Source organism: Wyeomyia smithii, chromosome 2, assembly GCF_029784165.1.
Source record: "Wyeomyia smithii strain HCP4-BCI-WySm-NY-G18 chromosome 2, ASM2978416v1, whole genome shotgun sequence".
In the NCBI taxonomy this organism is placed as follows: Eukaryota; Metazoa; Arthropoda; class Insecta; order Diptera; family Culicidae; genus Wyeomyia; species Wyeomyia smithii.
This window is the reverse complement of record NC_073695.1, coordinates 81,003,472-81,018,672: the sequence shown is the minus strand read 5'-3', so window position 1 is coordinate 81,018,672 and position 15,201 is coordinate 81,003,472. Positions and strand designations below refer to the sequence as shown.

Here is a 15,201-nt window from a genome sequence, read left to right as displayed (position 1 = left end):
CGTTCAACAGCGTGGAGGATTAAAGTTCGGATTAGTTTTTCCGTACGATGAGACAAGAAGAGAGATTTAGATAATTAAGGCGGGTTTACATGATCTTACAGATTTGATACAGCGTGCAGAACAAAAATCAGAGGTTGTGAGGGACCACAAGAACATTCAAAAACTACTGCAATCCAGCAATACAACCCAAATGACGTATCTTAACCCATCAAAACTAATGAAAACATGCGGTTGCACTTTACGATAGTAAAAACATTCAACCACGTACTCATCTCATTTCTGAAGGTGCGAAAGGTGGAAAAATTGAAGCCACCCTCCCTCGAGTCGATTAGGGCCTCCGAGTCAGCAGTGGGCATTAGCAGTTCAAGAAACTCTGTCTCGGTTAGTCCGTACTCCGAGCACGTAATGTAAATTGCCAGTTTGCTGAACCCCTTGACTCCGAAGCGTTGCTCCATGGAATCAAAGATGTTGTTCACGTACTCTTCGAAGGATTGACAGCCATCAACTTTTCGCACGGAAGTCTCATTCTGTTCCAGTGACAGATCGAAGAAATAATCCAAACATTTGAATCGCTCCTTCTGGATAGGTGTAAGCTTGAGGGATTCAATTGGCACAGTGGTCGAAACGACCAGAAAAACGTTCCACGGTAAACTGATTGGAAGCCACGAAAGCGCGGCTACGATGTCACAGTCCAACGGATTCAGCTTGTGCAGGTCATCGATGAAGAGAAATAATATCTCGTTGTGTAAGTCCTCACAATGTTTCAGTAAGTTCTGAAACCAATTATTTATGTAGAGCGGATCGAATGACGCATCCTTCGGCAAATAGCCTTCCGGTATGTTGAGGATAATTGCCAGCTGTTGACAGATGACTCTCAGCAGTTCCAAGTTGTAGGCGGACCGGGGGGTAGCCGAGGCGTACCGAATCACGCGATGAACTTTAACATGCTCGAACCAGTCGGTTAGCTGCGAGTAGATGTGCGACAGTAAAATACTCTTGCCACTGCCGTGACCGCCGTAAATGAAGTATGGCGGATGCCGACTGCCGGCACGATAGTTCAACAGCACGTTCTGCCGTATCCGTTCCGGGACTTTTGATGATATGTATTTTTTTGCTGCCAAGTGCTCGTTCAAGTACAACAGATGGGTCGAATGTTCGTAGAATATTTCCTGCAACAAATAAAACAAGAGCGTAAGAGTGTGGAGGGATGATTAACTACATTGCGGAAATTGATTTGGAATGGTCAGAAGTGTCAGCTGTACTTCTCGTCCCATATGTTCGTTAGAATAAATTAATTGAATTGCAGAGTATTATTTATAGTAAGTGACATGTGCAAAATGTATGATAAAAGAGCTTGTGATCTGTGACCAAATTTATTGTCAATACACATTTTTTTAGTTACATTAATCGGTTAAACTTGTGAATGTTCAGAATGTTACAAAAATGCATAACTCTAAAGCGCCCGCGAGCGAAAGAATTTTTAATTGAAAGAACGCTTGAGCATGAAATCACAATTGGTTTTATTTTTTATAACAATTTTTTTCAAAAAATAAACCCAACAAACACTGTATTTGTTTAATTCAACACCAGGATATTTTCTAACCTAAAGATATCGCTCCAAAGGCATCGTTATGTCTTAATTATTATAACAAAAACCGATTTGAAGAAGACCCAAAAAAGTATGCCCGGTTGGGTGTAGTGAACAGAAGGATAGAAGGTGTTAGGCATGAAGCCATTAAGTAAAAGGACAAACGATGAAAAACCTCAATGCGTTACGGGTGGCGATAATGGCCATCGCTGGTGATGATCAAGCATAATAGACAGTCTCAAGAACGATAGGTTTAGATACCGTAAATCGAAACAGACACTGTGCGGTTTCTGTTATCCTGGTATTTTTCAAAGTTTCCTCGTTATGTTTATGAATGGGATCCAGCACGGTGCTGTCGTACGGCCTTTAACCGGGAATAAATTATAGGATGTGCTCGTAATTTTAGCAAAGCATAATGTGATGAGAATCGACGTAAAACTACACAAATATTGCAATTTCAAACCAACATTTCTTCGTGGAGCATAAAAAGCAAACAAAATAAATATTTAAGGCCCAGGGAACAGGGAATAATATAATGAGATTTTCGATAGCGAAATTCAATAATCTGAGAACAAAAAAAGGATTATAAAACGAATATAATAAATATCCAAAAATGAGGAACTGGAAGCGAGAAGCTTAAAGCAACAAATAAAAAAATATTTTGAAACTAAAATTATGCCAAATTTTATTGTTTTATGAGATTAAAGAATTTATTTCAGTGTTTGAATGATCCTTTTTGTATTTTTCTCATAGCTTATATTCTCGCACGAAAATTCACTCATTTTTCAAAGAAATTCAATTTTTATTTCAAAGCAAGCATATTTGTTAATATATAGGAAATTTCAAAATATGTATTAATTTCAATAGGGGAACTGCTCCATTATTCATCTCATTAAGCCGATATTCACGAATAATGCAAGGATTAAACACCAAATTTTCACGAAATCATTGAACAGATAAACTAAATATGCTTACGTGCTCTTATGAAATCGTTTTGCGTTGTGTGTTTAATAAAACTAGCTAGATTTATCCTGAATTTTGTAAAACAAACCATTTTTCGAAACGCTTCCATATCCATCTCAAAACTTGAATCGCTGCTCAATTATTCATCTCGCGACGCCCCCATATTTATTACACTGTTAATCATGGATGAATCACATTATAATGAATGAACGTAGCCGCAGCCCGTCGTAGTAGTTACCTAGATATCCGCTGCAGTTGTTTACGTGCAAAATTGGTAACCATTGTAACCACAATTGTGTTTTCATGTTGTATGAGATAAATATATGGCCTGAGATGAATATTGGAGCAGTTCCCCTATATAGGCTGCATAGGCGGGCGGGTCGAAAAATAGAAAAAAAAGCACAACAATATTATTATAATTTTTTTTTTCTACAAAAACTACACTACATTGGCCTAAAATTAATAATTGTTTGAATTTGACTTTTTTATTTCTATTCTTTATTTTGACGAAGACACTATATCGATCGATCAAACAAACCGTTCTAGATCTAAAAATTCTTGTACGGGCAGTTACTCTTAGGAATCTACTCCCGAATAAAAATAAAACTATTGAAACACTTACAAGATTCCATTGTGAATGCATGAACTGGCTTAACCTATCCCCCGCGGGTGATGCCATATGGCATCAATTGACATATAAACCTTGATAACAGTTTAACCCTCTCCCGCTCACGAGGTTTTTCATGATTTAAAAATACTTTCCGGGTCAATTTAGGCAAAATACTTTGCAGGGTAGTTGAAATCACTGCAAAACATTGAATTTTGAAGAAAAAAGCAAATTTTGAAATGGTGCTCCAGAGCACCTATGAGCACAGCAAGGACTTTTTTAAAAACACGAAAAAAAAATTTTCTAATAATTTTTGAAGTATTTATTCAAATACCTACTATAGAAAATAATGAAAACAACGTAGTTTTCGAAAAAAAACTTAGTTTATGACTATTTGATGATTTATTTTTTATGGAGTAAGGAATTTTCTAGGCTAGGAAATTGGCTCTCATTGCATCGATGAAAGGACGAATATTGAAGAGCTTGTCATATCCGACTTCTCCTATTTTTTTCATCTCTGAGTTGTCATGTACCTAGATTTTGGCTTGCAGCTTTTCCCAGAAATGGTAAGTTTTCGTTTTTGGTCCGCTTTCAATGCCTTTAGACCCACTTTCATTTCTTTCTTGGCGCGTTTTGCTGGTGTCTCTACTTCTGCCTCGTTTGTTTCGGAAAAATACTCATAAACTTCATCTGGTAATGGATCTATCGCAAATATAGCGACTTCATCTTCAATGTCGCTTCCCATCTCATCAGCTTCTGATTCATCCCCTTCTGGAATCACCACGTAGTGAGAAGAACGGCCCGCAAAAATATGAAATCAGTTATATAGTTTATTCAGGGCATCGGTTTTTTTTTGTCTCCTGTATGCCCAGTGGTGCTCTGAGACACCATTTAAAAACTTATGGAACAAGTGAACAAGAACAAAAATTATTAATTTTATGGACCGTTACACTCAATGACCAATAGATCTACGTAAAAGTTATTTTTATTATAAAAACGAATAATCAATGTAATAGCAAAACAGTTGCTAAAAGCACACATTATTTTTTATCGTAAAACTCGGACTTTCTTCTGTAGTTTTCTTGATAACAGATCAAACATTAAATCAAGCTGACATTTGATATGCCAAGTTGAAAGTACATTAGAAATGCAAGATTTTGTAGAAAAAAGAATTCAAAAAAAATTTTTTTTTCGAGGTATGGTCATTACAATTCTTGGTGCTTTAGAGTCACCATGAGCGGGAAAGGGTTAACAACTGTACTTGAAATTTCTAACGATGAAAATCTCCTAGCAGTTAGAGAACAGATTGATCTTCAACATGCAATATAGTTTGTGCCAACTATGCATGCGGTTGCTGAGTAATAAGAGTTTGAATGTCATTTTTTGATGTAAGACCTGATTTCTCTTCGCGGGGATTAGGTTAATGGTAAAGTTAGATGTGTTTGATTGTCGAGTGATGATCAAGGTAAACATGTATACCTAAGTAGGTTTTCAAACTCATGACTAATTACCTGAATGGGCGTATGCATTTTAGTATAGATTTTAAATAAAGCATCATAGCTAAGAAAATTTTAGTTGTACAAAAAACAGTCTGAGAACGAACTGTATAGAACTTTATAAAGCAACTATACACAGTGAAAGTTTTTTTTTGTCCATAAAAAATTCTTAATAAGCACAAAATTTGTATTACAAAAAAATTAGTAAATTCTTTTTTATTTCTTTTACGAAACTTGAAGTTGTAAAGCAACTTCTGATAGTCGGGAGAGCTACGGAATTTCGGTCGTATCCATCCGGCACGCTTGATACATAAAGTTCAACTGACATATTTATATTGTCGATAACTGGCTTCTTTCTGATTGACCAGTGTGAAGGAAAACTCACAATTTCAAACAAAACATATACAAATTGCCCAAATTCGGCGATATAAGGAGAGATACAGAATTTGGCATTTAATAGAAATTTAATTACAATATACGTCGTAAGCATTGGCAGGACGTATCTAGGTCCGTCATACCTCTACTCAATTTTTTTTTTCATGAAAATATGAACCAACTTTTTACTTAAAAGTTAAGTTTCAATAATTTTTTTAAATTTCTACACTTTTGGGAATAATCAACTTCTTATGATGCAATATGATTTCAGCAGTAATTTAAAAACATAAAGCTCTTAGCGTGCATCACTTTTATGAGTTAAGTACGTCAATATTAAGTTTGAAAAATGTCAGTTTTTGATTGAAATACGCTTCTTTGTGAGTTACTTGTGGTTCTACAGCAACAAATATACATTTATTAAAATATACGATCGAAGTAACCCAACTCATTATTAGACAACAAACATATTTGATGAATAATTTAGAAGTTAATTCCATCCTTTGGAATACACTGGGCAACATAGATTTAGCCCCAATGCTTAAACTGAAAAAAAATGAAAGATTATAGCTGTCAAACCGTCTCTGTGAATTTTGTCAAAAGTCCCCAACAAATCCTCATCCACTTACAACGAAAGTTAACCATGCGTTTTCTTTTACTGTCGAATCGATGGAGACGCCAAGTTACCTTTGACATTTGGATCTAGAACTCGATTGCAGTATTCTAGAGAAAAATCTTTTTCTTCAATGTTGCTCAAAATTAACAGGACTACATTGTAAATAATTTTCAATTCTATATACAAAGAGTCGAAAGTAAGATATCCGATCTGATTAAAAATTTCAGTTACCTTAATTTGTGACAACATAAAAATAAGCGCGTAGCGGCTTTGTAGGAGAAAGTTTTTTTTTTCAACAATACTGCTATCGAGCTATAGAACCCTCTATTTCCCCCTAAATTTGCTCCGTAGAATGCTGTGGAAAGGTTAACTTGGCGTCTCCACTGATTCGAAAATGAAAGGGAGCGCATGGTTCACTATCAGAGTTTCGTATGGAGATACGAAAGCTAGACATCTGATCTCAAATATTGGGCCGTGTCAAATAAATGTTGTGTGAACAAAAACAAAATCTGATCTCATTAAAAAATATTGGTCGCTCTCATTTATGATAACATCAAAAGAAGCGCCTCCTCATATGTAACAACTTTGTTGAAGAAAGTTTTTCTCTCGAATACTGCTATCGAGCTATAGATCCAAATTTCCTCCTAAATGTGTTCCCTAGAACGCTGTGCAAAGTTCAACCCTGCGTCTCCATTGTTTCGACAATGGAATGGGAGCGCATGGTTCACTGTCGGGGTAAGTGGGTGGCGACTTGGTGGGGACTTTTAACGCACTTTTGCGTACACTAGGGGCACTAAAATTCACAGAAACGGTTTAACAGCTTTATTCTCTGATATTTTTCAATTTGAGCATTAAGGCCGCATATTTTTTCTCTTTTGTCAACTAAACTGGTTGCATCTTTCCTATTGCGTTAAATTTTTGTTGTGAAATTTTAGAGCATGTCTTTTGGCCACCAGTTTTGTTTCAGTGTCCTGTTATTGGCTTGCAGACGAAAATTTATGATAACCTTCACGCATACGAATTATCCTGCACTGAAAATATTTTTTCGTTATTCTTCGCACGTACATTTCGTAAACATGGAATTCGTAGATTGTACAGCACTTTTGTTGATTGTATCGAACATTCGTTTTGCAAGTTATCGGATAGAATTGCAACATCACGCATAATTTGTACAATCCACGAATGTACTTTCGTACGACAACAACGAACAAAAAAACGGAAGCACGAGTATTTACTTGAACGAAATTTTTGGGTTCTGTTATTTATGATTTCGTATAATGTATATGTTATTGCGTAAGCTAACTAATTTTTCGTACTATTTACATTATACAGCGTTTGTTTGTACGATTGATAGCGTTCATTTCCAAAACATTTCGTTACGTATACGAAGAGAAATCTGTAACAATTTTGACAGTTCTGACGAAAGTACCTTCATATTTATTACGCATTGGTTTTGTTGCAGAAAACGACATAAGGTTTTGTTTGAAAAACAAATGTTTTCTTGGAATAAACTAAAATATATTTTCAGTGTGATGATATCTTTGTCAGAATTGTGCTTTAGGCGATGTCGTAGTCTAAGAGTCCAAGGATTGTCCTAACTGTTTTTAGTAGGTACCCTCAACCTCGGTTCCCGATCGTAAATTTCACTGTCTGAACCTTCCAAACAGCAGTAGTACGTTCACGGGAAAATTAACGGGGCTACAACATTGTAGAACAATCTTCAATTCTATCTACAGAGATACAAAAGTTAGCTATCTGATTTCGTTAAAAATTTGGTCACCCTAACTATGATAACATAAAAATAAGCGCCTCTTCATATGAAACAATTTTGTAGGAGAAAGTTTTTTTCTAAAACATTGGTATCGAGCTCTAGATCCAAATTTCCCCTCAAATGTGTTCCCTAGGACACTGTGCAAAGGTTAACCCTGCGTCTCCATTGATTCGACAATAAAAGGGAGCACATGGTTCACTTTCGGGGTAAGTAGGTGGAGCTTGTTAAGGACTTGGCGGGGACTTGGCGGGGACTTTCTACGCACTCGTGCATATAATAGGGGCACCAAAATTCACATAGACGATTAAACAGCATTTTTCCAGTTTGAGCATTAGGACCGCAAATTTTTTCTCCTTTGCTGAACAGTGTAATCCATGCATTTCTCGTACATTCATTAAAATTCTGAAATTCCTCGAGCATTCATCAAAATCTTGTCGTAAAATATTAGAGTATGTAAAATTTTAGAGTGTGTAAAATTTTAGAGTGGCCACCAGTTTTACTTCAGCATTTTGTTTGGTTGCTAGCAGGCACGGAATTTACGATAACCTTCTCGCATACGGTTTCTCCTGATAGTTGGTACGTTGGTTAGAGTTGTGTTTTTTTGGCGATTTCGTAATCCGAGAGTCCAAGAATTGTCTTAATTTTTTTTTGATACCCTTAACCTCAGTTTCCGATTGTAAATTTCACTGAAACGCGTCCTTTGAACCATCCGAATAGCAGTTGTACGTTCACAGGAACATTTCAACGTAACAATTTCCTGTAAAAAGATTTGTTCAGAAACGCCTAATGTGATTGCTGCTTTAAAAAGAACATGGATTCTGATAACTAAATAAATTAAATCTTATTTACCATTGATTTCAAGTCTGTTGTTAATAAAAATCGGGAAGAGTCGGGAGGAATTGGCATCTTCCATTGGAAACATCTGATGTTTTCGAATAATTTACTATTCGAAACGTTATTATGGATATAATAACACTGGTGATATTGCCGATGGTAAATTTTACTTATATTACTTTATTTTATAAAATTATGTTAAACATAGTAGGTATTCGATTATCTTTAAACAGTTGCGTTTAACCTAAAGTCTTCTAAGTGAAAGTATTCAACGAGAACAATAGCTTTTTTATATCATATACCGTTTGATGTTTTTACTATTAAACCAATATGCGTCTAATTAAATACATTGTCTTATAACATCTAATGCAACTTCGTAGTATGTGCAAAATGCCCTTTTAAAAAATTTGGTTTAAATTCTAAAAACATTTTTACAGTGGATTTCAGATTCAATTTCTAGTATTTTTTAATAAAGAATTGAAGATTGTCTTGCAATTTGCCTATTGAATTCCCGACTCGTTAGGTGCTTCCTGAGTCGCAATAATTTACAGATTTCACCTTTTTACGCAAAAAAACATAATATGTGCCGCAGTTGCTGCCTTTTGCAAGCGCGAGTTAACACTCTAGTTAACATTTCGTCTCATGCTGAGGCAGATAACTTCAGCTTCCGCTTGCAGTCGGGTCACAGCCAGCTGATTGCAAGGTCCCAGCAGCGGGATATCCTTCAACATTTTCAAAGTTCATCTTCCGGTTGTTTTACAGCCTCGTCATGCAGCTGAAAACAAAAGCACTTTTTATTTCCACGGCCAGTGGAGCGGAAGAGAAGCCCAGGATGGGGCCCATAATTGAAAACTGTCATAATATGTTTTTTTTGCGATTTACGCTTCTGGGCAGATTGTGCACTAAGCTTCGCGAGGTTAAACCAAATTTAGCTCTTAAGCTGTAAAACATTTTAATAACAGCAGTTAACACGTGCCGGACAAAATGTATGTTGATGATTCATTACTTCATCTTAGGTCTCATTAGAAACGGAAGAACGAGAACGGACGATCTGACAACAATGGAAATTTGGGTTATCAGCCAAATTTATTATCTATTAACACATATCAATCCTGTTATTCGTTTTAACTTAATGAGAACTCTAAGGAATTTATGCCTTTATGTAAAATTTATTATCTGTATAACGACTCTGTGGCTGAATTTTTATGACAATTTTTACTTTTCGTTTAAACACAGTTACATCGACAAGCGCTGAAGCTTGTTAAATTATTATTATCATCACAGACTGCCATTTAGTCTTAATGGCACGAAAAGTCCATTAATTCCAGACATTTCAGGGTTACAAATTTGGTTGGAAAATCAAGGTAAAACAACACCATAATTCTTCTGTTGGTAAATGTTTTCCTGTTAAATTCAATTTTATTTGTTACATCACATGTTGTACGAAAAATATTATGCAAAACGCACCTGTATAAAACCGTGGACGTTCTGTTCACAACCGCCTGTTTGACTCATGCAAGCACTCTTGCAGGTACTCTTTCTTTCAGAGACATAATAACTTTCGCATAATATATATTTATGAGGCAGCAGTCAACTGCAGTAAAATCAGACTCTTCCAAATGATTTATCGACAAAGAATCTCTAAAACTCACAGATACTAAAACATTTAAAGCATTTTACTTATATTAAAATATATGCGTGTGTATATGCAAAAAAAAAAATTGATTGGATTCACACAACATCGACGTAGGTTTTATCGACTTTTTACAAACTTAAAATTAGTGGATGGATACATGATGTCAGCACATTGTGTTAATCTAATGTAACATGCCTGGCGGTTTCATTGTTACTTCCACAGAACGTGACCCACTTTAGAAAACATAGACTCGGTCCTCTTGAAAAACCATGCATCTGCGTTAGGTAAAAGCTGGTGGAGACGCTTCGTGCTTCACTAATGTTTTCCAATGTTTTTTTTTTGTGCGCGTCTACCTGCTTTAAATATTTATTTTTGAATGGAAATTTTCACATTGGAATAACTTGTGTAAACTTGTGACAAAGTGCGGATTCGGGTCGGATACGGATTAGCAATCCATAAAACCGGTTCGATTGAAAAATTTTCTTACGGTTGTATTCGTTTATATATATTTCAATTTTACTGTGTCTGCAACCAGCACGAGAAGTTAGCGTAAATTACATCTAATCGCACGCAAACAGCGGGGCAAAACGGAAAATATGATGGATTACCTCAACGTTGTTACTTATTTTCCTTCGTCCAATTAATGGAAATGGAAATTCTTTTTTTTTCATCGATACGGTCTACCGTTTTATACGCCCTTCATCGAACGTTGACGAAGCTGAGCGAAAAGTGAACATTTCACGGATAAATAATAATTCCAATATCTTTTCAGGCTCGACTGGTGATTGCTTCCGACCGAACGATTCGTTCAGGTCAAAAGAAGGCAGATTTTGGTTGCTGATATGTAGGCCCGTACAAGTGTGTTGCTCTAGTGGAAATTCTCGCTCGGTTGCGGAATTATTTTGAAATTGCCCCTATTTCTACCGGTGGGCCTGGCACACGCGTAGTACTCACGTTTGTTGACTTTGGAATAAATGAATGCCAAAACAGGAAACACGAAACAAATCAAAGTTCTGTAATGACTTGAGCCTGATGAATATTTATTAGGCAGCCAACAGCCGTTTGCGATACAGCTTCGCTGTTTAACATAATGCAAAGTCACCGTAATTGATTTCTTCCGAAATCAAACTTAATCGGTTTTATTGATGTCTGCAGATGATTGAATTCTGAAGAAAATTTGTAGTGGTACAAGCAATTTAAAGTTAAATTATGCATAATGGGTTGGCGCATTTCTACTGGAAGAGAACTGTTACTAGAATGGCAAAACTGATTAGCCAAACTATAACGTCAGACATTTTTGACCTAGCATTACGTCTTACGGTAACATAAAAAAGCAAAGCCTAGGTGCTACATTCCGATTCGGAACTTGACCTTCTGTTTGTTATACACAGACTTCGCAGCCAACTGTTTAAACTGTTTAGTGTACAGGACAATTGCGGGGCTAGCGATACGATCCTACTGACACTAACAGTCTCTCTCGAGCCGGGACTCGAACCTACGACGACTGGCTTATTAGACCAGCATCGTACCTCGAGACCATCTGGGGATTACGGTAACATATAGGGTACAAATTGAAACTTTCAAATCTTTAAAACTCAGTCAGTTTCCATTAAATTTCCCTCATTCTTATGGCAAACGAATGGAAAATCATCACAAACCGTAAGCCGTCTTCTTTTCTAACGCAGTTATTCAAATAATACCAAAGAAAGTTTATCATACACGTAAATAGTATCATATTGACTGGTTGCGTGCGTTTTTTTTTACTAAAAATAAATTGTTACCGTTCTTGTTATATCAAATTATAGATGATTATCATTTGCATGTCACACTGTTCACCATACGAGCTTTCAGTCCGCTCAGTATCCTATAGATATATTTTCCGCATTTCCGCACTTCTAGCCCTCCTGTCTGCGTCCAAATCATCATCTCCTAGAATAGTCCTACCCGTATGTCTAGATACAGTGAACAGTGCAGTAGTGGTAGCTGGTATCAGAATTTTATTTATATGCGATGCAAGCAATCAGTAGAAGGTAAACATCCATCTAACTGAGAAGGACGCTCCGAGCGCCGACCGAGCGGAGTATCTCATTGTACTGTGCCATTTTCATAGCGAAAGTATAACGAAATTATGTATGCAAAAAAACCATAAATGAGACTTCCCACAACGTTTTATTTGCCTAATCGCACGTCTCAACGTCGAAGAAAACTATCAACTCTCAACAAATTGGTATTTTTAACGTATCCATATATATAAAACAAACCCATTATCGTTTCAGCAGAGATAAATAACTCAATATCCGTATAAAAACTGGGCTTGTTGCTTCATAGATAGCTCTTACAGACAACAACGACAACGACTCTGGGAGCCATTATCATCATTGGACTTACCTGTACCGTCTTTTTCCGACCCTTTCCACCGTTGGGCTCTTTGGCCAAACTTTGATCGATGGTATTTTTCAGCTTCTCGAAGACCCTACCTTTGAACCGGTTCAGGTAGTTTTCGTGACTCTGCAGATCTGGGTCGATGCTGCCATTCGCCGCCCAGGGAACGCTACGTAATGGTTTTGAGAAAAAAAAATACGGAGACATTATAACAAAGACAGCGAATGGGAATTTATTGGGGCCAGGTTCACTAAGCACAGAAAGGGATAGATTGCTGTTTACTACTCAAGGCTCAGTTCATGAAGGGCAGTCGTAAACAGGAAAAAGAGTCACCCACAGAGAACAGGTTATGGTGGAATAACCGCGCCTTGGTAATTGACGACAATAATCGTAATCGATTGTATTGTGCAGTGGAGGCTTGACAGCGAACAGCGCAAAGGAGGTTGAGTGGTACGGTGGAAGTTTTTACTTACGTTAGCGCTTCTCGGTTGCTCTCCGGTAGCACTTCGCAAAGGGTCGTTTCTATTTGCTCGATTCGATCTTCGTCCCGAAAGCCGTTCTCAGCGTCCGCTTCCCATTTGCGAAAAACCGCAAACATGTTCTCCTTCGAGCAAGCTGAATATGGTGTTAGAGAAGAAATAATTGGAATAATTAATTGCAGTCAGGTCTGAATTGACAGATCGGGATTGACGCTGGAAGAATAACATAAATTAGTCACTATAAACTTGGAATGAATCCACTGGTGTGATCAAACTGAAGAAAAGAAAAGACAAACTTTTGAAAAAATCATGTTTGTCATTACCAGAAAGTTCTTGTTTCTCTTCCAACATTGAAGCATTTTTCTTCGATTTTATGTTGAGTGAAACTCACCCACAAAGTTATTTTAGGAGCATAATATTAAGCCGTCAAAGTAAAACAGGCCGTTTTTGTGAATCGCTTTCAGACTTGGGGAAACACGAAGCCCAAGTAAAAAATTTGGAAAGCTTTTGAATTAACTTTAATAAATATAAAAAATCTTCAGTTATCTTATCATCAGTTTTTAAATCTAGCTTCTTTCGTTCGAGATCGGATTTATGTAATTATGAATTTCTAAATTTCCCCTTGACGTTTATTAATTTTAGTTAACTAATGATTTTTATAAGGTATTCGGAATTTCTATTGGCGCCTCCATGATTTGTAGAATTTTTTTTTTGTGGTAACTCATTTATACCCCTTGTTTTTAATATTTCCAATTTAAAATTAATAATCATGAAATGAAAGAAAACTCTGGAATTCACCTACAACACCACCTTACCTCCCCGCCCAATCACAAGGCCACGGTCGAATTTCAACAAACTCTCGTTTTCTCCTCGTAGAATAACAATGTAATATCGATTAAACCGAGACTGTTTTTATTATTCACGCTGTTCTCCTTTGAATAATTCACTCCCAATGATTACCTAATCGTACTTTTCTTTGATGTTTGGCTGTGCGCTGGAAGCAAATTCGAAATTAAGAAAACCGCTAATGAAAACCAGTTGAATGAGTCAACAAATACAAAAATGTGGTGTAACAAACACCGTCATTTCGTATTAGCCTGTCACGTTACTCAACATGTTTGTTTGTTCGTTTCAGATGATTTGGCGGAGAGGATACACATGCTAATCTCAGAACTTTTTCATCGTTTAATAAATCATTTAAAATTGCTGTAGGCGCACTTTTTCTCTTTCCTTAAAACAAATTACTCCATCGATTAACGGTATGTTAATTTTAGTTTTACGACGATTGACACTGTTCTGCATTTTTTTTTCGAAAGTTGATGATTATTTGATTATCATAGTGGTCTTCCAGTGAAAAAAATTTCATTTCCTTCCAAATAAAAAACTTTGTGAATTTCAACCACACCCGTTGATGATTGAAATAAATTTAATAATAAATCCTCCATGGCCAATCCCCACTGTTCGATATCCAACCGGAATCATCATATCATAACCAGACCACTTACGGCGATTGCTCGCCAGGGTTGGGACATTGTCGTAAAATTGATCGCTCTAGGTTCGGCTTGCAGCCACGTTTTATTTTCCCCTATGAACCGTAAAAGTCTGCAGATGACAGCATTTGAAACAAAAAAAAAAAAAGTAAACTCGCTCAAGGGTTCTTCTGTCGCCGTATCTCTTTTTATCTATATTTCCGGTAAAATCGTCACCAACCTTGCGGTGAATCGAGCGTTATATAATATAACGAGGTTACACAATGGAAGCTTTAACAAAAGCTATTTGACAAGCGAGTCCTAATAAATTAATATCAGAGAAAGGTAGAAAAAACGAACTTCACGAATGGTAAAAGCCAAGGAAATCCGCAAGCGTCAAGAGTAATTCAATTCTTTCCACTTTTTATTCCCATCAGTCAAAGAAGAAAAAATGCTCGTTTGCGGGTGCAGTCACTACCTACCTACACAAACAAAAGCCCGCTACGGCATTCAATACCACTCATCAGCATTATCACCCAACGTAGAATTCATTCCATTTATCCTGCGGCATCCCGCCACCGGTACTTACCTAATGCTTTTTGAATCTCCTGCTCTAGTGCTCTGGTTTTCAGTCGTTGAAGATAATCGCGAAACCGTTCGCTATCGATAAATTTGATTTCGCCTGACAGTGAAAGCCTACCGCCGAAATCTGCGCCGCCACCACCACCACCGCCATCCTGAAATGCCGTCAGAATCTTGTCAACTTTGTTCTCCAGGATGTCTCGCAGTTGCCGGTTTTCCGTGATCCATTCTTGACGATCCATCGCCCTGTGAAAGCAGGAAATCGGAAAATGAGACTTGGATTCCTTTTCAGCGATATAAGATTGGATTTTAACTGCGCTTGTCGGTAATAACCAAACAATCAAAAAAGTTTATCATGCTGACAGTTTTTGTGACTGAACAAATAATTAGATGCTTACGATTTGAC

The 15,201-nt window shown here is 36.8% G+C and overlaps 1 protein-coding gene across 2 annotated transcripts in view; it reads right to left on the bottom strand.

Annotated features, from left to right (window-relative positions):
* Window positions 1-15,201, bottom strand: part of LOC129719893 (protein qui-1) — a 174,804-nt gene that overhangs the window by 68,250 nt on the left and 91,353 nt on the right. For both annotated transcript variants that reach the window (XM_055671307.1, XM_055671308.1), the window contains exons 6-9: window positions 14,803-15,041; window positions 12,739-12,880; window positions 12,272-12,434; window positions 269-1,169 (exon numbers count right to left, since the gene is read on the bottom strand). In XM_055671307.1, the coding sequence (XP_055527282.1) occupies window positions 269-1,169; window positions 12,272-12,434; window positions 12,739-12,880; window positions 14,803-15,041 (1,445 nt within the window). The remainder of the gene's footprint in view (window positions 1-268; window positions 1,170-12,271; window positions 12,435-12,738; window positions 12,881-14,802; window positions 15,042-15,201) is intronic.